Consider the following 26024-nt stretch of genomic DNA (forward strand, 5'->3'; position numbering starts at 1 on the left):
GAAAGAGCTTCATGTTAATATGGAGTTACCTAAAGTATATATTATTAAGTGCAAAGAAGTAAGTTGTGCACTGGCCGGTGTGGCTCAAGTTGTTGGAGTGCTGTCCTGTACACCAAAAATGGGTTCAATTTCCGGTCAGAGTACATACCCAGGTTGGGGGTTTGATCCCGTCAGGGCACATGCAGGAGGCAACCAATCCAAGTCTCTCTCTCTCTCTCTCTCTCTCTCTCTCTCAAATCAATTTTAGAAATTTTATAAATGTAAGTTGTCAATAGTGTATAGTAAGTTACTGTTTATGTAGGAAAGGGGTATAACTAGTGAATTATATATAGTGTGTGTCCCAAAAAAATGCATACATACTTTAACAACCGATAGCTCAGTTTTGAAAATGAAATGTATTTTAATAAACACTGCCTGTATAATTATTCAAAATGTGTATATACATTTTGGGATACTATATATACATATGTACACACACGCACATATACATATATATGTGTATATGCTTCTTTGCTTATATTTTCAAAAAAAGAATCAATGGAACCATAAAGCCAAAACCTAATAAAATTATTATTTATGGGGAAGGAAAGGAATGGGATGAAGGGGACAGAGATGGAAGTGAAACTTCTGTGAAGGTACTGTATAACACAGTTTTTACTCTAGACCTATTTAAATGTTTTTGCATAATTTAAAAATCAAAAAGGGAAACATCCATCCCTAAAATTCATGAACAACCTGAAGCAAATGAATCTAACCATAAAAAGTTGATAGCATAAAAATACAGAGGAAACAATTACTTAAAATGACTTTAAAACAATATTTGTCCATTCTTAATGGGATATATTATAAAGGTAACTGCAAAAAGATGTAAATCTCTATTCAGTAGTTTCATTGTTGATATTCATATTAGTATTGTTATTGACATTTAAAAATTCTATAAATATATTATAAGAAAAAGCAAATAATGTTAATGTTAAAAAACATTTTAAGCATATGTGAAAAGAGATATACAAGTCTAAAATCAAGGAGTTTGAGTAAAAACCTTATAATCTTACATTTGAAGTGGAAATACCAGTATAATTTCTTTTTCTCTTTAAAAAAATGTCCTGGTTTTGTCCACTGAAAATGTCTAGAAGCAATAACAACTTAACAGCCATGAACACACCTAGCAACACATTATACTTTTTAAATACTATTCCCAATTAAAAGGAGCCAGGGGTCCTTGGAAAAATAGTTTATGTTTGAGTCAAGAAATGTGCAATATGAGCTTGGGACATCTTGCTGTGCCAGAAAACTGAAAAGCACTATAGTAGTCAATTTGAAAGGACTCCTACTGGTCCTAAGTGGGATAATTTGACCACTAAAAAGAATAATGACTATATTTAATTGAAACACATCAAATGTAATAAAAGTACACGATCTCACAATTATACTAAAAATAATCATTGGTCACCACTGGACATTTGTAAGGTACCAACTCATTACTCTCATAGTGGTAAATAATGGGGAAAATAATGCATTTATCCTGCCTTTCCTATATAAACTGTATATAGGGAAACTAGTTGATGACGGTAAGTTTATTATCGAATTCTAAATAATAAACACAAAAAATAGTGGAATTAGGGGGGCTCCATTTCACAACTCTTAATAAATTAATAGATCTAGATAGCAGTCATCACTGGATGTAAAACCCATTAGGTGAAAGATGAACGAGAAAATTTCATAATGGAGAGATCCGACTAATACCACCTGAACACACTGATCAGTTTTAGCATCACTAAAAATGGGACCACCAAACATTATGTGCCTTTTGATGTAATAGGAAATATACAACCATCTGTGGAAGATTCTTGCCTAAAAATATGAAACCTGAATCTAATCAAACCTCTAGATCAGCACTGCCCAATGTAACTTGTATAATAATGTAAACGGTCTCTATCTTTTTTTGCCCAATATAGTATCCGCTAGCCACAAGTGGCTGTTGAGCATTCGAAATGTGACTAGTTTAACTAAGGAACTGACGTTTAAAAGATTAATTTGACTAGGTTTGTGTGGCCAGTGGATACTGTATTAGATAGAATAGCTCTATATTTAGCTGCCAGTTTGTAAGAAATGGAGGGGATTAAGGAACAAATTAAACAATACCATGAAAAACAATCAAATTCATTTGTTCTGTGAACAAATATGGTTCTTCTAATAAATCAATGGGATGGGGTAAAAAATGGGTTGGAGGGGTGGGAAGGAAGGGGTACTATTTTAAAATAAAAGAGACTTAAGAGATGTAACAGCCAAAAGCTGGTTTAAACAATCAAGTGTAAAAATATATCTTTGTGATAATCAGGACCATTTCAATATGAACTTGGTATTAGATTATATTAAGGAATTATTAATTTTGTAAAGTGTGATAATGCCATACTGGTTACATTTTTAAATGTCTTTATCAGTTAAGTGCATGTACTTGCATGACCCTGGGAGTGAACACCTCCTTAAGTTTTGTACCCCAGGGGCCTCACTTGCTTCCATAGTTCCAGCCTTGCTTGAGATGCACTGTAATAAAATAGCTATATACTATTGTCATTTATTGCAGGTTGTAAACACCTGCCCCAGCAGAGTTTCTAAATCTGAGATCGAAGATTTAATTTTAATTAATTTGTCAAAGGTTGTATTGATAGGCTTTGTAGAACTTCCCTATCTCTTTGTCTTAATCCAGATGAACCCCAAAAGAAGAACAAAGGTGATCCTATGAACAACCTGGAAAATTTTTACCAAGAGATGATAATGAAAAAACGTCTTGAAGAGTTCCAACTTATGAGAGGTGAACCCTTTGCTTCCCACTCACTGGTCTCAGCTACATCAGTGGGAGATAGTGACACAGCTGAGAACCCGCCATTACTCCAGGACAAGGGAGAACAGGCAGCACAGGGTAAAGGTCCCAGTCTTCATGTGGCAAAAGTTATTGATAATTCACCTGAGCAGTGTTGGACTGGGCCTAAGAAGCTGACGCAGCCAATAGAATTTGTCCCAGAAGATGAGATCCAGAGAAATCGTTTGTCAGAGGAAGAGATCCGAAAAATTCCTATGTTTTCTTCATATAATCCAGGGGAGCCAAACAAGGTATAGGCTAAACCAAGACAAAAACATGGGTTGTTTTCATTTTAATTTACCTCTACCTAAAGTAATACTTTTAAATTCACTTTAATTATACTAAAGAATTATGACATAGGTATAGCGATTGTGTTTTTCCTTGTCCTTCACTATTCTTTCTCTGCATACTATATAAGTAGCATATTTCTTGTGATGTTCCTTGTGCATTTCTAAGGTCCTAAAGTACCCATAGAATTTTAAAGAAATCTTGAAAAGACTCTATTCCAAACCTACTGAAAGACCTGAATTGAAGGGAAAGTAACCTCCAATTTCGTAGGCTAGTAATAAATCAGGTAGTATTCATAGGACCTCCATATCTGATAGCCATGGTGCCTTTGGAACTAGTCTTTGGAACATATGACTTAGATGCTGGTAGTTAAGAGCAAAGTGAAAGCACCGGCCCTCTAAATCTTGAGAAATTGGCAAATATCTAAGTAAACTTGTAAATAATCTTTTTTATATTCTTACTACATAGCTATATATTCATAAACAACATATAGTTTTACATATTTCTAAACTATAGATAAAATCATACTCTACATACCCTTCTATAACTTGCTTTTTAAACTCAATATACATAATATTTTGAAATTTATTTCTAATGCTATAAGGAGCTATGTATTCCATTGTAGAAATATAGTATAATTCATTTGTCCATTTTCCTGAAGATATTTTCTTTTCAATTCTGCAACAAACATTATTGTATAATTAGTAGGTCACAATTGGCAATTTTTTAAGGAAATGAAACAGAATAGAATAGAAAATATCAATATTATAGAGTAAGAGTAGTTACTGTTTATTGAAGGTTTTGTTTTACATATGTATGTATACACACATGAGAGAAGGGGGGATAGACATGTGTGGGACAAGAATGCATGTCTTCCTATAGATCTTAGTCCAAAACATTGGAAAAAATATTGCTTTGTTGCAGTGATTATCAAAGGTTAGTGTGTACCAAAATCACCTTGCAGGCTTGTTAAAATGAAGATTGCTGGGCTCTGTCCCCAGAATTTTTTATTCAGTAGATCTGAAGTAGGGTCTGAGAATTTGCATGTCCAACAAGTTCCCAGGAGATGCTATTGCTGCTGAGAGACATTTTAAGAATCAGTATCATAGATTATATACCTAGGAGTAGAATTACTGTGCTATATAGGATATGTATATCTTCAACTCCGTGAGCAGGATTTCAGAGATCTCTTCCACATTCTTGCCAAGACTTTGTAGTATTAGACTTTATTTTTGCCAGTCTAATATAGTATTTGAAAGGTATCTCATTGTTTTAATTTGCATGTTCATGATTTCCAGTGAAATTATGTATGTATTCATGCATTTGTTAGCCTTTCAGGAACATTCTGTGAGTTGCCTGTTCCTTTTTATCCATTATTTGGTTGTTTAGTTTTTCATATTATTATTTATAGAGATTATTTTAAAATTCTGAATACAAACTATTTTTTTTGTTTAGAAAATATATTATTTCAGTGAGTGGCTTATCATTTTAACATTGCTTCTGATGTCTTACGTTAAGCAGAAGTCTTTCATTTTAATGTAATCATATTATCGGTATTTTACTTGATGGTTTCATTTTTGGAGTCACTTTAAGGAAATCCCTTCCTATAGATCAATAAGAAAAAATATAGACAACCCAATAAAAATGGTCAGAAGATATGAATAGGCAATTCACTGAGGAGAGAAGAGGAATGGCCAATTAACTTACAAAGTCTCATTAGTAATCAAAGAAATGCAAAATAAAACTATAATGAGATAACATTTAACACTCAGGATGTTGGCATAAAGACATGACAGTGCCAAGTGCTGGTGAACATATGGAGCACTAAAAACGCTAATATGCTTCTGGCTGAATATAAATGAGTACAACCACTTTCAAGAACATTGGGGCAGTATCTGGTAAAATGGGAGATGCTCATACAGTATAAATCAGCAGTCCCACTCCTAGGTATCTGTCCTAGAAGAATTCTTACATATACACATTAGGAGATGTTATAAGGATGCTCGTTATAACATTATTTGTAGACAGCATACATGTTCATCAGCAGGAGAATGGATAAAGCGTGGAATAGTCATAAAATAGCATACTGTACAGTAGAGAAAATGAATAAAATATAACTACAGGTATCAATGTGGATGCAGTTCACAAACATAATGTGAATGAAAAAAGCCAGTTTCAGACTTCTGGTTTCAGCTTTAACATACAAAGTCCTTGGAAGTTGTCATTCCTGTCTTACAAGAAAAACAGTGGAACAAACGAAAAATCAATGACTTTTTCTTTGGCCCATCAGAGCATTGAATTCACAGGGCAAGCTGCAACCCTAAAATTTGGAGAGACAGGCAATTAAAGAGAACCACAGCCCAGATCTACTTATTAGGAGCGGAAAGCCACAGGAGCCATAAACTGGTAGGAATACTTAAGTGGTAACTTTGACAAATTGCTTAAGTCAGAGTGTAGATTAGTGTTTGAACATAACAGTTTCTCAATTTGAAGAGCCAAAAAAAAAGTCTGTTCCTGGCTAGTAATAAATCAGATAGTATTCATAAAAGCACCATATATGGTAGCCATGGTGCCTCTGAAATTAGTCAATAAATACCTCCAGGAACCCCACTAGGTTCTCAAGTTGAAGAGCCAAGAAAAAAAATCTGTTCCTGGCATGGGGAGCAGAAAACTAATCATTTTGAAATACACCCAGAGCTTCTACAGAACACAGGACTATCCAACATGTGAAACAATTTTACTAAAGCCTTCTCCCCTATGGGATAAGGGAAATCATCTTACTTTAGGCCCCTCTGGTCTTCCTGTCCCATCTGAGAGAGAGAAAAAAAAAGAAAACTGTGAAACACTTCTGAAGATTACAGTCTAGGGACCCAGGCACACTGACAGACTGAGGCTTAATTATAGGATTTCAGAATGTTTCCCTTACCCTATACCTTACCACTACATCAGCAGGGCTTTAGGATAATAACTGTGGTACAGCTGAAAAACCTGCAAGGCTCATACTCTAAAATGTTTTCAGGGAAACCCAGAGAAAACATGGGAAACAAAAACAAGGACATTACAAGAAATTGAAACCTGTGACACCTACAGCTAGAGTAAACATTAAACACAGCCCAACGCCTGGTAAGATTAACAAAAAAAATCACGCTAACAGCCTGTTTACCTCAGATCCTATTATGTTATACATCATGTTTGACTTTCAACATAGAAGAAATTGTAAGGCATGGTAAAAGAAAAAACAGTTTCAAGAGACAAAACAAGCATCAGAACCAAAGTCAGATATGGCTCAAGTTTTGGAATGATTACATTTATAGAATGTAACATAATTAAATGCTAAAGAGTCTATTAGAAACAGTACACAATATGCAAAAACAGGTCAAGTAAGCAGAAATAGAAACTCAAAGAAATAACTAAAAGGAGATGGTAGAAATAAAAAGCACTATAATAGGAATAACACTTTGATAGGCTCATTAGTATACTTGGTATGGCCAAGGAAAGAATCAGTAAGCTTGAAGACATGTCAGTAAAACAACCCAGACTAAAATGCAAAGAAAAAAAGACTTAAAAAATGGAACTATGGGACAATTTTAAAAGGTGTAACATGCACATTATTGGAATACCAGAAGCATAAGAGAAAAGGGAACAGAAGAAATTTTTGAAGTAATGATGGCTGAGAATTTTTCAAAATTACCAGACCACTGATACAGGATTTGAGCAGAGAACACCAAGCAGGATAACTACCAAAACAAAAAAACAGCTAAGCATATCATGTGCAAATACAGAAGACAGAGAAAATCTTGAAAACTGCCCGAAGAAAACCACTTTGTCTATAGAGAAACAAAGATAACAATCGCATTGGATTTCTCATCAGAAACCATGCAAACAAGAAGACAGTGGTGTCAAATATTTAATATTTAAAGTATTGGGTGGGGGGAACCCCACCTACCTAGAGTTCTGTATCCAGAAAAAATATCCTTCAAAAGTGAAGGAAAAATAAAGATTTTATCAAACAAAAAATAGGGAATTTGTTGCCAGTAAACCTGCCTTGCAAGAAAAAAAAAAAATTAAGTTCTTCAGAGAGAAGGAAAATAATATAGGTTAGAAAATCAGATCCCTATAAAGAAAGGAAAAGCATAAAAATGGAATATCTGAAGGTAAAAATTTTTATTTTTTTTTAAGTGATCTAAAAGATAACTGTTCAAAATAATAGCATTGTGTTAGGTAATTATAGCATGTAGATAAGTGAAATGAATGGCAGGAATATTATAAGGTATAGGAGGGAGAAATTAGTATTTAGTATACTATTATAAGATATCTGCACTACCTGTGAACTGGTATAGTGTTGAGAGTGGACTTAGATTAGTTATAAATGTATATTGCAAACTCTAGGGCAACCACTAAAAATTATAAATAGAAGTCTAATTGATATGCTACTAGAGGGGTAAAAATGGAATCATATAAAATGATACTCATTCTCTACAATCTTTCCCAGAAAATAGAAGCAAAGGGAACATTTTCTGACTTGTTTTATGAGGGCCGGCATTAGCTTAATACCAAAACCAGATGAAGATATTACAATTTTAAAAAAATAATAATTACAGACCAGTCTCTCTCATGAGCATAGATGTAAAATCATAATTAGGAAAGTCAGAATAGTTGATTGAGATACTTTTATTTAAAAATCAAAATATTAGGAAATGAAATCCAACAAAATATCAAAAGAATTCTGTATTATGAACAAGTGGGATTTATTCCAGTTATCCAAGGCTGGTTCAACAGTTTGAAACTCAGTTAATATAATACACCACATCAACAGACTAAAGAAAAATAATTATGTCATTATTTCAATTGCTGTAGAAAAAGTACTTGACAAAATTCAACACCCATTAATGAAAAAAATCTCTCAGCAAACTAGGAATAGAGAGGAACATCCTCAACTTGGAAAAGAATATCTACAAACCCTACAGCTAACATCATACTTAATGATGAGAAACTGGATGTGTTCCCCTTTGATCAGAAACATGGAATAGATACCTCCTCTTCCCACTTTTTAAAATATTGTACTGTAAATGCTAGCTAGTGAAATAAAATAAGAAAAGGAAATAAAAAGCACACATATTGGAAAGGAAAATGTAAAACTGTCTTTGTTCATAGATGACATGTATGTCTATATTGAAAATCCCAAACAGTAAACCTAAAACAATTTCTGGAACTAATAAGTAAGTACAGTGTACTTGGAGGATACAAGGTTTATATATAAAAGTCTATTGTTTTCCTGTAAACCAAGAAATGAACCATTGATAGCGAAATACAAACAACACTATTTACAATAGGACCGAATATAGTTAAATAATTAGGTATAGATCTAACAAAATTTATTCAGGATCTATATGCAGAAAATTACAAAACCCTACTGAAAACTTAAAGCTCTAAATAAGCCCAACTGGTGTGGTTCAATGGATTGAGCGTCATCCCATGGACCAAGAGGTCCCCTGTTTGTTTCCCAATCAGGGCGCATGCCCTGGTCACTGGCTTGATCCCCAGGAGGGGATGTGCAGAAGTCAGCCTATTGATGTTTCTCACTGATGTTTCTATCTCCCTCTCTCTTCCTTTCTATCTAAAAACCAATAAAAAGGTAGTTTTTTAAAAAGATCTAAATAAATACAGAGATGTCCTGTGTTTATGGATTGGACAACCTAATATTGTTAAGATGTCAATTTTCCCAAATTGATATGTAGATTTTGCAGTCTCACCAAAATCCCAGCAAGCTATTTTGTGGATATAGACACACTGATTCTAAGTTTCTAAGAAATGAAAAGGTCCAGAATATCTAATACAATACTGAAGAACAACAAAGTTGAGGGACTGACAGTATGCAACTTTAAGGCTTACTGTAATCAAGTAATCCAGTGCAGGTGAAAAAAGATGCATAGATCAATTGGGCAGAATAAAGATTACAGACATAGACTCACACTAATATAGTGAACTGATCTTTGACAAGGGAACAGAGGCAATTAAATGGAGAAAGGATAGTCTTTTCATCAAAATGTGCTGCAACAACTGGATATCAGCATTTTAAAAGATGAATCTAGACATAGATTTTGCAATCTTCAAAAAAAATAACTGTAAAATAGATTGTAGATACAAATGTAAAACAATATCATAAAACTTCTAGAAGAAAACGAGAAAAATCTAAGTGACCTTGTGTTTGGTGATGTATTTATAGATACAACCAAAAACATGATTTATGAGAGAAAAAAGTTTGATAAATCAGACTTCATTAAAATTATAAACTTCTATGTGAAAGATACTTTTAAGAGAAAAAAAATATGCCACAGATTGGAAGAAAATATCTTCAAAACACATGTCTAATAAAGGACGTGTATCCAAAATATAAAAAGGACTTCTAAAACTCAACAGTAATAAGATGAACTACCCAATTAAAAATGGGCAAAAGAACAGACACCTCCCCAAAGAAGGTATTTACATGTCAAATAAGCATATATAAAGGCGCTTACCATCATTTGTCATCAGGAAACTGCAAAATAAAACAATAATGAGATGCCATTATACACCTATTAGAATGACTAACAATCACAATAAAATTGACAGTCCCAAATGCTATTGAGGATGCTGAGCAACAGGTACTCTTATTCATTGCTGATGAGAATACAAAATGACAATCTCTTTGGAACTTAGTTTGACAGCCTCTGACAAAGCGAAACATTGTTTTACCATATGATCTAGTAATTGCACTTCTAGTTATTTACTGCAATTGATTTGAAAACCTATATTTATACAAAACCCAGCATGTGAATGTTCATAGCAGTTTTATTCATAATTACCAAAAACTTGCAATCAAGATGTTCTTCTGTTTCCATTCACCTGTGCTACATCTATACAATGGAATATAATTCGGCAATGCAAAGAAATGAGCTGTCAAACTACAATAAAGACATGGACTATAAATGCATTTTATTTTTATTTTTTTTAATATATTTTATTGATTTTTTACAGAGAGGAAGGGAGAGAGATAGAGAGTCAGAAACATCGATGAGAGAGCAACATCGACCAGCTGCCTCCTGCACATCTCCTACTGGGGATGTGCCCGCAACCCAGGTACATGCCCTTGACCGGAATCGAACCTGGGACCTTTCAGTCCACAGGCCGACGCTCTATCCACTGAGCCAAACCGGTTTTGGCAATATAAATGCATTTTAATAAGTGAAAGAAGCCAATATGAAAAGACTGCTTATTGTATATTCCAGTTATGTGACACTTCAGTAAACACAAAACTATAGTGATGATAAATGATTGATGATTGCCAGGACTCTGGGGGACATGGGGGACAGAGGAATAGATGAAGTACAGAGACAGGATTTTTAGGGCAGTAAAATTATTCTGTATGATAATGTAATAGTGGATACAAGACATGCATTTGTCAAAACCCATAGTACTGTACAGCACAAAAAAATGACCTTTGATGTATACAAATATTTTTAAAATCATTTAGGAGGTTAAAGAACCTCAGGAAAAAATGCAGATTGTGACAAGAGAATCTGTTACAAATACAGTGGGGCCTTGACTTACGAGTTTAATTCCTTCTGAGACCGAGCTCGTTAAGGAGCTCGTTAACTCAAATTACTCTGTCAACTCAATGCAAAAAATCAGCCGAGAGACAGCTGGTATCTCAAAAAACTCGTTAGTCGGGACACTCGTAAGTCAAGGCCCCACTGTATATGAAGCTATGGGGGAAAGGGTGCTGACCTAAGTATCTTTGGAAATGTGTGGAATGTGGAAGCAACAGAGAGGTAAACAGAACAGTACATAATCACTGTACCCTAGATGATAAGATTTTGTAACATGGGGGTACAGGTTAACAATTCTGATATTGTTATACCTGTATAATGAAATGGAGCAATTAAGTAAATGAATGGCAGATGGTGAAGCCAGGTTTCTCACCCTTGGATTTATAGATAAGCAATGGGAGAAAATTAAAATGATCCATGTGGTAATGGTTTATAGTTGGAGACATCATTATGAATTCATATTTAACTTAATATATGGATGATTACATACATAATGTGTACCACTTAATAATTCGGATTTTGTAATCAAAGAAAACATGATAATTTCAAGAGAAACATCAGAAGTGCTTTATTCAAAGTAATGTCCATCGCTAGCTACACATTTCCCCCATCTTTCAGGTAATTTGTGGATACCATCCCAATAGAATTTTTCTTGTTTTGACAAACCATTCAGAGACCCAATTATCTACTTCATACGTTTTGAAGTGCTGCTCAGAAAGTGCATGTGCCATCGATCGGAACAAGCGGTAATCTGAAGGAGCAAGGTCTGGTGAATATGGCGAGTGGGTTAATACTTCCCAGGCAAGATCTTTTTACGTGTCTTTAACTGGTTTTGGAAGTGTGTGATGGTGTCTCATTATGAAGCAAAATTACTTTGCTGTGTCTTCTGGCACATTCTGATGGTTTCACAGTCAAAGTGGGTTCAAATTGATTATTTGTTGTTGGTAGCGACCAGTATTAATGGTTTCACCTGGTTTTAGAAGCTCATACTACACCACACCTTCCTGATCCCACCAAATGCAGAGCATTGTCTTCTTTCCGAAGCGATTTGGCCTTGCAGCTGATGTTAATGTTTGACCTGGATCAACCCATGATTTTGTGCGTTTGGGATTCTCAAAATAGATCCACTATGCTTGTAATTGTTGGTTTTCAAACTTTTTTGATTGACCTGGACGTGCTTTGTCTTTGACATCGAAATCATCACTTTTAAAGCGTTTAAACCAGTGTTCACAAGTATCTTGAGATGCAGCATGTTCACCATAAGCTTCCCGAAGTATTTAGGAGCACTTTTCTTCAAAATAATGAATTAAAACTTCTTGCAAATGCTTTTTTTGGCATGAAATTCGACATTTTTAAGCATAAAAATATCTATGATGTAAATACCTTCAGAAATTCGACATATGAAGTTTTGAAGCTTGCTGTCAATACAAAATAGCATAGTATCAAATCGCATATATATCAACATATGTGTAACTCCATTTATTGAAAAAATCCGCATTATTAACTGGTACACCTGGTAGAATTATTTATAAATAACTGTATATACCCAGGTTAGCATTAAACGTAAATTTTTCTGTCAGCTGAGAGGATCTAAATGAAGTTATACTCCAGTAGTAACAAGCATGTTCAGCAACCAGATCTTTGTTTTTAAATACCATTCTCTAATAAAAGTAATCAGGGCTCCTTAGAGAAATGGCTTACAAGAAATGGAATAAGGCAAATATGGGTTGCTCTGTGTCCTTATAGAAACAACAAAAACCCCGCCCTCTTCCATTAAAAAAAATAAATTAAGCTCGAAAAAAAAATAAAAATAAAAAAATAAGTTACTATTTTTTTCCTTTAAAAAAAAAGAAATGGCTGATTCTAGTACTGAGGGTAGGAAATACACAAGATGAGCCTTGGGCATTTTGAATTGCCAGAAAATAAGGAAGTGCTAAAAACAACAAGATAAAAACACTGTTGCGGGGGTATGTCAAAGGAGCACAGGAGCCAAGTGAAAGAGTTTCCAATGACCAAAGTTGGAACAATTTATGTAATAAACTAAATAAATTAGTATTGGACTATATCCCAAAGTATAGAATAAATATCTATGAGTCCATACTAATAATAAATAAAACTGTTAGTTGATAAATTGGAGAGAGGAGACAAAAATCCCATGCAGAAAAATTCTTATATAAATTTTGTAGATGCTCTACCTCAAGGAGTAGGGAGCATAACTCCCCACTAATTCATTTTGAGCTACTTATAGTGACTTCTTTCCAAAGAGTACAGTATGGGAAGGCAGGAAAAAAAATAGCATTACAGAATAGAAACCTAAAACTGCCTCAGCCAGGTCATCAAAGCCAACATCAGCAGTTATAAATCATGTTGATTTGTTTGCTTGTAAGAGGATCAAAATTGTACTTTTCATCTGTGATCTTTTTCCTAATAATCCATAACCCCAATCTAACCATGAGAAAAAGACCAGAAAAATTATAGTAGTGGGCCATCCTACAGAGTACCTAATCAATTTTCCTTAAAGCTGTCAAGATCATTAAAAACAAAGTCTGATTAACTGCCACAGCCAAGAGGCGTCTGAAGACACATGAAAACTAAATGTACTGCGGTATCTTGGAAGGGATCCTGGAACCGAAAAAGAACATTAAGGAAAAACTAAGGAAATCTAAAAAAATATGGACTTTAAATGATAATATATCAATATTAATTTATTTATTTTAACAATGTGCCATAGTAATGTAAAATAATAACAGGGGAAACTAGGTGTGGGGTATATGGGAACTCTTTATACTAGCTTCTCAGTTTTTTTGTAAATGTGTAAGTTTTTCTGTTCTAAAAATAAAGTATTTTTTAAAAATTTTAAACAGCTGAAAAAGAATGCATATAGTATAATACCATTTACATAAAGTTTTAAAAATACAAAACAATACTGTGTATTACAGAGGAATACTAGAGACTCATTCTCTATTATCACTTGGGGTTTGTTTTTCTGTTTCACAGAAATGTTTATCTTGTTTTAGAACCTAGCTGTATCTTTGTGTTTACCTTTTTATATATGCATATATATGGATATATATGTATTTTTTAGATATGTACATATGTACATACCTGTGTGTATATATGTATGTACATATGTATGTTTTTGGAGCAGAGAAGATGCATCTAAGCAAGAAGTGACCGAGCCACCTCAACCAGAAGTCATCTTAATTTTTTTTAAATGTTCATATCAAAGGGAACAATCTTAGTATGGATCTTTCCTACTTGGTGAGAAACTTGCCATATATTTCACATACCCCTTTCTGTGGTCATTTAATTTTTTTAAAGCTTGTTTTAAAATATATTTTTATTCATTTCAGAGAGGAAGGGAGAGGGAGAGAGATACAAACATCAATGATGAGATAGAATCATTGATTGGCCGCCTCCTGCACGCGCTACAGGGATAGAGCTCGCAACTCGGGCATGTGCCCTGACCAGGAGTTGAACCGTGACCTCCTGGTTCATAGGTCGACGCTCAAATACTGAGCCATGCTGGCTGGGCTAGTCATTTAATTTTATGATGTTTTCATGATGAGTATTTTAGAACCAAAACTCTAGATCACCTAAAATTACTTAAGTGAACCACAAATTAATTACAGTGGGCCCTTGACTTACGAGTGTCCCGACTAACAAGTTTTTCGAGATACGAGCCATCTCTTGGCCAAATTTTTGCTTGGAGTTGCGAGCTAAAATTTGGGTTACGCGCCAGCTACAGATAACCCACCGCTAGTTGGCGCAGCGAACGTCACAGTGAATGCCACAACATCAGCCCAGCATCACGTCTCACTCCTTCACTTTTTGATTTGACATACGAGTAATTTGAGTTACGAGCTCCGTCGCGGAACGAATTAAACTCGTAAGTCAAAGGCCCCACTGTATTCAATGTCCTTGTCTAAGATAAAAGTATAATTAAATGCTAAATATGTGGATACTCAGCTTCGAACGACTTTGAGAAATAAAAAAAATCTGTTTATTACAATGTTTAATGTATTCATACATTTAAATAATAATTATAAATTATTATTAAATAATTTAAGTGGGCTCTATTTTCTAGCTCTTTGCTTTTGCTGCTCCTGTCTGAATTCTTCCCAAGTCCCTTCAAAATACTATAGGATATAACTTATGCTAGTAAATATAGAGATCTCTTTTTTTTCCACACTTTTTTTTATTTTAGTAAAATACACATAATCTGAGATCTACCATCTTAACAAGATTTTAAGTGTATATTACAATATTCTTAACTGTAGGCCCAGTGCTGTATAACAGATCTCTAGAACTTAGGCATCTTGCATGACTGAACTTTATACCCAATGAATAACTCCCTCTTTTCCTCTTCCCACAGCCACTGGCAGCCACCATTCTAGTTTGTGCTTTCATGAGTCTGACTACTGCAAATGCCACAAGTGATATCATGAAGTATTATCCCTGTTGTGACTGGCTTATTGAACTTAGTATAATCCCCTCAAAATTCATTCATGTTGTGTATGACAAGATTTCCTTTTTCTGACTGAATAATATTTCACATTTTCTTTATCCATCTATGATGGGCATTTAGGTTGTTTCCATCTCTTGGGTATTGTGAACAGTGCTGCAATGAACATGTGAATTCAGACATCTCTTAGAGATCCTGATTTTAATTCTTTGGAATAAGTACCCAGAAGTAGCTTGCTAGATCTTATGGTAGTTCCAGTTTTAATTTTTTGCGGAACCTCCATACTGTTCTCCATAGAGGCTACACCATTTTATATTTCTACCAACAATGCACAAGGGTTCCAATTTCTCTAACATTCTCAACAGTTATTTTCTGTATGTGTTCTTTGAGGAAATGTATATTTTGCCCATTTTTAAAAATCGAGTTGTCTTTTTGCTATAGACTTGTAGGAGTTTCTTATATATTTTAAATATTAACCTCCAATCAAATAGATGGTTTCCATATATTTTCTCCCATTCTGTAGGTTGCTTTTTCACTTTGCTGACTATTTCCTTTGCTGTGCAGAAGGATTTTGATTAATATAGTCTCACTTTATTTTTGCTTTTGTTGCCTATGCTTCTAATGTAATATCCAAGAAATCAGGGTCACAGAGCTTTCCCTCTAGGTTTTCTTGGGAGTTTCAGAGTTTCAGTTCTTATATTTAATGCATTTTGAGTTGATTTTTCTGTATGAGAGTCCAGTTTTATTCTTTTACATATGGATATCAGTGTTTCCCAACACCATTTGTTGAAGGGACTGTCCTTTCTCCATTGTGTAGCTTGCCCTCCCCCCTTGTCAACCAGTTGACTGTATACTTGTGGATTTATTTCTGGGCTCTCTATTCTGTTCCATTGTTCTATATGTCTACATTTATGCCAGTATCATACTGTTTCGGTAAATTTGTATATGTTTTGAAATGAAAGTGTGAGGCGTCCAGTTTTCATTTCTCTGGATTGCTTTGGCTATTTTGGAGTTTCTTGTAGTTCCATATGACTTTTAGGATTTTTTTTCCTATTTCTATAAAAATACTGTTGGGATTTTGATAAGAATTGCATTAAATCTATAGATCATTTTGGGTAGTGCGGACATTTTACCAATATTGTCGTTCAGTCCCTGGAAGCATTCATTTCAGTCTTTAATTTCTTTGAGCAATGTTTCAAGTCCTTCGTCCCTTTGGTTACTTTCTTTTTTAAATCGATATATGATTGACATACAAAAAAGCTGTACATAGTTAATGTATGCATCTTGATGAGTTTGAAGATAAATATACACTGTGAAACTGTCACCATATACGGTGCCCTAAACTTAACCATCACCTCCAGAATTTCCTCCCTTCCTCTTTTTTCTTTTGATAACATTAAACATAAAATCTAGTCTCTTAACAAATTTTTAAGTATCCAATACAATATTGTTAACTATATACATTATGCTGTACTCTAGTTCTGTAGGACTTGGTCATCTTGCATAAGTGAAACTATCTACCCATTGATGAATACCTTTCCAATGATCCCAACCCCTGGTAAATACAATTCTACTTTCTACATCTATGAATTTGACTATTTTAGATTCCTGATATAAGTGAGATCATATCGTATTTGTTCTTCTGTGTCTGGTTTATTTCATTTAGCATGCCTTCCAAGTCCATATATGTTGTAGTGAATGACAAGATTTATTTATTTTTTAAGGGTGAATAATATTCTGTTGTATTTATACACCATATTTACTTTATCTCTTCATCTGTCAGTGGATATTTAGGTTGTTTTCATGTCTTTGTTATTGTAAATAATGCTGCAATGAACAAGGGAATGCAGATATTTCTTCCCAATTCTGATTGCAGTTCTTTTGGGTGTAAAAACCGGAAGTGGGATTGCTGGATTATATGGTAGTTATATTTTTATTTTTGAGGAACCTCCATAGTGGTTGTACCAATTTACATTCCTACCAACAGTGTACAAGGGTTAAAATTTCTTCACATCCTCACCAACACTTTTGTTTTTACGATAATAGCCACTGTAGCTGGCATGAGATGATACGCCATTGAAGTTTTGATTTGCATTTCTCTGATGATTAGTGATGCTGAGCATCCTTTCATATACCTATTGGCAATTTGTATGTCTTTTTTGATGAAATGTCTATTTAGGACTTTTGCCCATTTTTAAAATTGGGGGGGTTAAGTTATAGATACCCTTATATATAGATATTAACCTTTTATCAGATACATGATTTGCAAATATATTTACTCATTTCCATAGGTTGCCTTTTCACTTTGCTGATTGTTTCCTTTGCTGCACAGGCTTTTTATTGATATAATCCTACTTATCTTTTTTTGCTTTTGTTGCTTGTGCTTTTAATGTCATATTCAAGAATCATTGCCAAGGCCAATGCCAATAAGCTTTTTCCATGTATTTTCTCCTGGGAGTTTTAGAGTTTCAGGTCTTATTTTCAAGTCTTTAATCCATTTTGAATTATTATTTTTGTCTATGGTGTAAGATAAGCGTCTGATTTCATTCTTTTACACTGGATATACAGTTTTTCCAACACCATTTATTGAAGAGACTATTATTTCCCTATTGTGTATTCTTGCCCCCCTTGTTGAAGATCAATTTACCATAAATGTGTGGTTTATTTCTGGGCTCTCTATTCTGTTATACTGGTCAGTATGTCTTTTTTTTAATATATTTTTTATTGATATCAGAGAGGAAGGGAGAGGGAGAGAGAGAGAGAATGAGAGAATCATTAATCAGCTGCCTCTTGCACTCCCCCTACTGGGGATCAAGCATGCAACCCGGGCATGTGCCCTTGACAGGAATTGAACCCAGGACTCTTCTGTCCACAGGCCAATGCTCTATCCACTGAGCCAAACCAGCTAGGGCTCAATATGTCTTTTTTATGCCAGTATAATACTGTTTTGATAACTGTCATTTGAAATCAGGAAGTGTAATGCCTCCTGATTTGTTCTTTTTAATAGTGCTTTATCTACTTAGTGTGTCTCTTGTGGTTCCATATGAATTTTAGGATTTTTTTCCATAAATTGCCATTTGGGACTTTGATAAGAATTGCATTAAAATCTGTAAATACTTTTGGGTAGTTTAGACATTTTGACAATGTTAATGTTTCCAGTCCATGAGTATGGAATATCTTTTCATCTATTTGTGTTTATGTTATTTTTTTTCTTTCATTATTTTCCTCAGTATTAATTAGTTTTCTGTTTATTAGCCTTTCAGCTCCCTGGTTAACTTTATTTCTAAGTATATTATTCTTTTTGATGCTTATGTAAATGGAATTATTTTCTTGATTTCCTTTTCAAATTTTTGTATGTTGATTTTGTATCCTGCAACTTGACTGAATTTATTACTTTTAACAGTTTTATTATGAAGTCTTTAGGGTTTTCCACACATAGGATCATGTCATACAGAGATGATTTTACTTCTTCACTTCTAATTTGGTTGCCTTTTATTTTATTCTTGTCTAATTGCTCTCACTAGGACTACTATGTTGAATAGAAGTGAGAAGAGTGGACATCCTTGCCTTGTTTCTAATCTTCAAGGATCAGATTTAAGTTTTTCACTGTTGAGTATGAGGTTTGCTATGGGCTTTTCATATATGGCCTTTATTATGTTAAGGTAAATTCCTTCTATTCCTAATTAATTGAACATTTTTATCATGGACTTTGTCAGTGCTTTTTCTGCATCAATTGATATGATCATGTGATTTTTATTCCTCATTCTGTTAATGTGGTGTGTCACAATTATTGATTTTCATGTGTTAAACATCCTTATGTTCCAGAGATAAACACCCTTTGGTCATGGTGTAAGACCCCTTTAATGTGCCTTTGAATCTGGTTTACTAATTTTATGTTGAGGATTTTTGCATCTATATTGATCAGGGATATTGTCATGTAGTTTTCTTTTCTTGTAATATCTTTTTCTGCCTTTGGTATCAGGATAATGCTGGCCTCATAAAATTAGTTTGGAATTGTTTCCTCCTCTTCGATATTTTGGAAGAGTTGGAGAAGGATTGGCATTAGTTCTTTAAGTGTTTGATAGAGTTCACCCATAAAGCTATCTAGTTCTGGTGCTTTCTTTGTTGGGAGGTTTTGATTTCTGATTCAATCTCATTGCTAGTTATAAATCTGTTCACATTTTCTACTTTTATATAATTTAGTCTTAGTGTAGGTTGTATGTTTCCAGGAACTTATTATCTTCCAGTTTAACCAGTGTGTTGGCAAAGAATTGTTCATAGTAGTCTTTTATAATCCTTTTTATTTATATGGCATTAATTATAAGGTGTCCTCTTTCATTTCTGATTTTATATGAGTCTTTTTTATTCTTAGTACTGTTAAAGGTAGTCAATTTTGTTGATTTAAAAAAAAAAAAAAAAACTAGCTCTTGTCCTGATCAGTTTGGCTCAGTGGATAGAGCGTCAGGCCATGAACTGAAGGGTCCCAGGTTCGATTCTGGTCTAAGGGCATATACCTTGGTTGCAGGCTCGATCCTCATTAGAGTGTGTGTAGGAGGCAGCTGATCAATGTTTCTCTCTCATCATTGAAGTTTCTATCTCCTCCCTTCCTCTCTGAAATCAAGACACACACACACACATGTGTCTGTGTATGTATGTATATATATATATATATATATATATATATATATATATATATATATATATATATATATATATATATATATATATATATATATATATATATATATATATATATATATATATATATATATATATATATATATATATATATATATATATATATATATATATATATATATATATATATATATATATATATATATATATATATATATATATATATATATATATATATATATATATATATATATATATATATATATATATATATATATATATATATATATATATATATATATATATATATATATATATATATATATATATATATATATATATACATACATACACAGACACATGTGTGTGTGTGTGTCTTGATTTCAGAGAGGAAGGGAGGAGATAGAAACTTCAATGATGAGAGAGAAACATTGATTGGGTGCCTCCTGCACACCCCGCACTGGGAATAGAGCCTGCAACCTGGGCATGTACCCTGCCCGGAATTGAACCATGCCCTCCTGGTTCATAGGTCAATGCTCAACCACAGAGCCATACAGGCTGGGCTTTCTCAAGATATTTTCTAATTTCACTTTTAATTTTTTCTTTGACATATTAGTTAATCAAGAGTAATTTATTGAGCCCTAGCTGGTTTGGCTCAGTGGATAGAGTGTTGGCCTATGGACTGAAGGGTTCCAGGTTCGATTCCGGTCAGGTAACATGCCTGCGTGTGGGCTCTATCCCCAGTAGGGGCATGCAGGAGGCAGCCAATCAATGATTCTCTCTCATCTTTGGTGTTTCTATCTCTCTCTCTCCCACTCCCTTCTTCTCTGAGGCCAATGAAAATATATATTTTTTTTAAGTAATTTATTGAATTTGCACATATTTATGAATTTTCTAATTTTCCTTCTGCTATTGAAAGCAAGATATTTAAATCTAATAGTATTGTGTTGCTATTTTCTGTCTTCAGTTCTCTCAATGTTTGCTTCATATATTTAAGTGTTCTGAATGTTGGATCTATATATATTTATAATTGTTATACCTTCCTGGTGCATTAACCCTGTTACCATATAATGTTCTTTTTTGTCTCTTATGACTGTTTTGACTTAAAGTATATTTTTTTCTGATACCCCTGCTCTTTTGGTTACCATTTGCATGAATATTTTTTTCTATCCTTCCATTTCCAGCTTCTATGTGACCTTAAATCTAAAGTGAGTTTCTTGTAGACGGCATACATGGATCTTGTTTTTTATTCATTTGGCCACTGTATGTGTTTGACAAAGGAGTTAAACCCATTTACATGTAAAGTAATTTATTGATGGGAAAGGACTCCCTATTGCCATTTATTAGTTGTTTTCTGTCTTGTAGCTCTTTTGTCCCTCTTTTTCTCTTAATGTCTGCCTTAGTGGTTCATTGATTTTTTTGTAGTCATATGCTTTTTCCTCTCTCATTTTCTTTTGTGAATCTTCTATAGGTATTTTCTTTATGCTTACAGGCTGGGCTTACTTAAAGTTTTAACAAGTTTCTTAGAGTTATAACAATCTATTTTAAGCCAATAAGAGTTTAAGTTGGATCACGTTAAAGAGCTTTTTAAAAAATTTCTGAATAAATAGAATAGTCTCTCTTATTTCTCTGAGGGTATTCATGATAATTTTTGAAGATTTTTTTTTCTTTGTATGGTCTCTGTTTACTCCTATTTGCTTTCCTTTCTGTTGTTTGTTCTGCTCTCTGTCTTTCACGTTAGATTCTTTCCTCAGATGCCTGATGATCCATACTCATATTTATGAGTAGGAGCCAAAAACAGATTAGAAACTTTGAGTACATGAGTGGTTCTTATTGACTTTGAGTTTCACTTTATTTTTTTTAATATATTTTATTGATTTTTTACAGAGAGGAAGGGAGAGAGATAGAGAGTTAGAAACATCGATGAGAGAGAAACATCGATCAGCTGCCTCCTGCATACCCCCTACTGGAGATGTGCCTGCAACCAAGGTACATGCCCTTGACCGGAATCGAACCTGGGACCCTTCAGTCCGCAGGCCGACGCTCTATCCACCGAGCCAAACTGGCTAGGGCGAGCTTCACTTTAAAGTCATCTGGCTGGTCCATTTGTGAGAGAAATTCCCCATCTCAAATTAGTATTTTTAGATCTTTCCTCTTGGGGCTAGTCAGATTCTTCAGAGAAGACACAAACTATTGCTTGGGAGGGTACTACCAGCAATGTAGGAGCCAAATGGTGGAAACTGTCTGGGATATCCTCAGTATTCAATATTAAGTATTTATCTTAATTATCTTGCTTTCAGAAACATTATTCAGACCTTCAACTGTATCTAGCATTCCCCATATTCAGAGAATAAACCTCCAATATTCACCAGGATTGCGAGTGGCCTTTACCCAGCGGCATTATTGAAGGGAAGGGGGTGGGAGAGGAGGTGGGGTATTTTAAAGCAGGGGTCCTCAAACTTTTTAAACAGGGGGCCATTTCACTGTCCCTCAGACCGTTGGAGGGCCGGACTATAGTTTAAAAGAAAACTATGAACAAATTCCTATGCACACTGCACATATCTTATTTTGAAGTAAAAAAACAAAACGGGAACAAATATTTGTATTCGCATGTGGCCCGCAGGCCGTAGTTTGAGGACCCCTGTTTTAAAGTATAGTTGGCTTTTAAACAACTTTTAACCAAACACCTTATTTTAACTCCGCCTTTACATCCATCTCCAGAGACACCTGAAACTATCAATTTCTGAACTGTTTGAGAATTCTTAGGTGTATATTGGATTGGTTTCTGGCTTTTGTCACTGCTGATTAAAGATTCAGCTTTCTTGAGTATACCCATCCAGTATTTTTCAGCTTCCAGAATATTGTTGCTATTGCTTCTTTTCCTTGTTCTTCCTAACCTTGTAGATTTGTGTGTGTGTTTTAATTCTACAGTTTTTGAGATTTTTCTGGAGAGAGTGAAATTAGACGCATGTGTTCAATCCACCATCTTTATCTAAAACTAATGAATTCTATCCACAATGAAATAGTTTCCTTATTTCCTTTATGTAATATTTTTGTTGATATTCGATTTATATTAGGTGTTATACCTGAAGAACCTTAGCCCTCGGGTGACCGAAAGAGATCTTGTCTCATTGTTCGCTCGGTTCCAGGAGAAAAAAGGACCTCTAATTCAATTCCGAATGATGACTGGACGAATGAGGGGGCAAGCTTTTATCACCTTTCCCAGTAAGTAGCTTTATCTGGATAATTACTCAGTTGTAGCATCAGCATTAGAGACTACTTATACCCTTTCTAATTTACTAGTAGATACAGTCCTTTGATTTACCTATAACACATGAGAAGCATGTGCTTAAACAAAGACATGGGAAGAATGGAAGAGAATTAAGCAAAATGTTTTCAATATTCCTCTATCCTGCCTTCTGTGCTTCCTCTCCTCCATTGACTGTGCATGACCACCTTACTCCATTGTCTTCAATTTTTCCCAATCTTGGCCCTTTCTTCTCACTTTATCAAAATTAATTTTACTTTTTTAAAAAACATATATTTTTATCGATTTCAGAGAGTTAAGGGGAGGGAGAGAGAGATAGAAACATCAATGATGATAGAGAATCATTGATCGGTGGCCTCCTGCATGCCCCCAACTGGGGATCGAGTCTGCAATCTGGGCATGTGCCCTTGACTGGAATCGAACCCGGGATCCTTCAGTCCGCAGGCCAACGCTCTATCCACTGAGCCAAATCAGCCAGGGGAAAATTAACTTTACCTTTAAAATTTTTATTTTACCCTTGCTCACAAAGGACTACTAGTGTTTGTAGTCCATTATAATTATATTACTTTTGGGATTCTGATCAGAACACTTACACTTACTTAATGCTCTATTCCTTTAGGACTAAGAAACTATAAGGTAATATGCTAATTCACATAATTAGGGGATGATGATATATTCGTACAACTAGCTTGCATCTTAATACATGATTTCAGTATCCTAATCTAAAGGGAGTGAATAATACAGGAATTTCAGTTTCTCTGACAGACCAAACTATCTTTTTTTTTTTTTTTTTTTTTCGTGCAGGCTGGTTACTAGCTGTTCCTTTCATTATTTCTAAACTATCATCATTTATAAACAGCCTAGTAATCTATGTACAGGCAAGTAATTTACATTTGAGCAGTTCCAAACTCCACTAGTCTTGTACCATCTTTTCTATCTTGTAGGTTTGTGGATGTTCTACAATAGTGGTTTTTAGTCCTTTTAATTGTGAAGGCCCTTTTTAAACTCAATATGATACATTAATTGAGAAAGATATGTGATAAAAAGGCTTTATAAAGTAAGTACTTTCAAATGGATAGCTGTTTTACTAATCATAATAGCAGCTTTCCACATTTTAAAATTTGTAGTACATACATAAATTGGTTCAGTCTAAAGATATTGCCTGTCTACTTTTGATTTCAAAGACTCCGGTCAATAATTGCACTCCTTTCTGATTTTCCACATCAAGGGTCTGAGAAACATAAGTTGAATACTACTACTGTACACTATGTACTATTACTCTGCAAATTTCCTTATACTTACAAGGATTATTACACTTATTTATCTCAATGAGGGCTCCCACAATCACTCTCCCATCAAAAGATAAAAGCAGCAAAATGACCTTAATACCATGATAACCTCTTTTATTTGTGTTGCCCATTTTGAAAATGACTTAATTCTCACAATACCTATAATCTATCTAGGATAGAAGCTTGTGTATTAGTAGTTACAGTTTAGCCTTCTTTTGCACACTATATTTTTTCTTATATTTTTAAATTATGAGCACTCTCAAGCAGCCATTTTAAGTTTTTCCAGCCATTATTTTTAGCCATTAGTTTAATCTTCTTTTTTTTTTAATATATTTTATTGATTTTTTACAGAGAGGAAAGGAGAGAGATAGAGAGCCAGAAACATCGATGAGAGAGAAACATTGATCAGCTGCCTCCCGCACATCTCCCACTGGGGATGTGCCCGCAACCCAGGTACATGCCCTTGACCGGAATCGAACCTGGGACCTTTCAGTCCGCAGGCTGACGCTCCATCCACTGAGCCAAACCAGTTTTGGCCCATTAGTTTAATCTTGCTGAATTATGCAAATATGAGATTATGAAAAAGATAATAAAATCAAATAGCTATATGGCCTAATAGCCTACATTTAACTCCAAGGCAAAAAAAAAAAAAAAGAAACAAATTGGAAATAGAATTGTAATATTAAATCCTGTGTAAATTGATTATTTTTCCTTTCTTTTAGATAAGGATATAGCATGGCAAGCATTCCATCTAATAAATGGATATAAACTACATGGGAAAATTTTGGTGATAGAATTCGGAAAGAACAAAAAACAACAGTCTGATCTCCAGTCTGCTTCTCTCAGATCGTCTGCTACAGAAAACACTACAAAAACCAGTGGCAGCTAGAAGATATATAGATTATGAGTCCCAGGAAGTCCTTCTTGCATCAGAATCTTGGATCTAGGATTTCTATATAGATAGCAATGTGTTTGGAATTGAAGAGAAACTGAGGAAGAAAAATCTAATTAAGATAATCGCTTTAGCTTTTGGAAAAAATTGGTAGAAAACATTTTCTATAATCAAAGACTATACAGGACAGACAAGATACCAAGTGTGAAGGGTAGGGTACAAAGAGTATCATTTTCTCAGGATAAATTACAAAGGATTATTTCCAAGGATATTTTAAATCTTTATACTTTATCTATGGTCTTAAATACTTATCCCTAGAGATAACATTCTTTCCAAGACTGCCACCTATATACAGAACTAAAAAACTAAAAGTTGAAATATTTATTTATTAGAGCCCATTTGTTCCTAATTGTATTCACATCCTATCTAATAAAAGAGAAACATGGTAATTGGTGTACGACCGCTACCCTTCCCATTGGTTAATCAGCGAGATATGCAAATTAACTGTCAGCCAAGATGGCGGCCGGCAGCCAGGCAGCTTGAAGCTAATATGAGGCTTGCTTGCTTCAGTGACGGAGGACTCCAACATTCCCCGCCTGCCTTGCAGGCCTCTGAGCTTGCAGTTAGAAACATTGTTACAAATATAGAAGCTAAACAAAACCCCAAAAACCTGCTTTCAGCCCGCCAGGATCTCAGAGGTGGAGTTGATACAGTGTTTTGATTAAAGAACAC

The 26024-nt window shown here is 34.3% G+C and overlaps 1 protein-coding gene across 1 annotated transcript; it reads left to right on the forward strand.

The window, feature by feature from the left end:
• Positions 1–2672: 2672 nt before the first annotated feature.
• LOC102766327 (RNA-binding protein 41) lies at positions 2673–25732 on the forward strand (the record flags this gene model as incomplete). The annotated part of the gene is made up of 3 exons (XM_006759845.2): positions 2673–3114; positions 22921–23068; positions 25123–25732. Coding segments are annotated over 3 exons (757 nt in total), but the record flags the coding sequence as incomplete, so codon positions are not given.
• Between the last annotated feature and the right edge of the window lie 292 nt (positions 25733–26024).

Source organism: Myotis davidii, unplaced genomic scaffold (genome assembly GCF_000327345.1).
Source record: "Myotis davidii unplaced genomic scaffold, ASM32734v1 scaffold477, whole genome shotgun sequence".
Lineage (NCBI taxonomy): Eukaryota > Metazoa > Chordata > Mammalia > Chiroptera > Vespertilionidae > Myotis > Myotis davidii.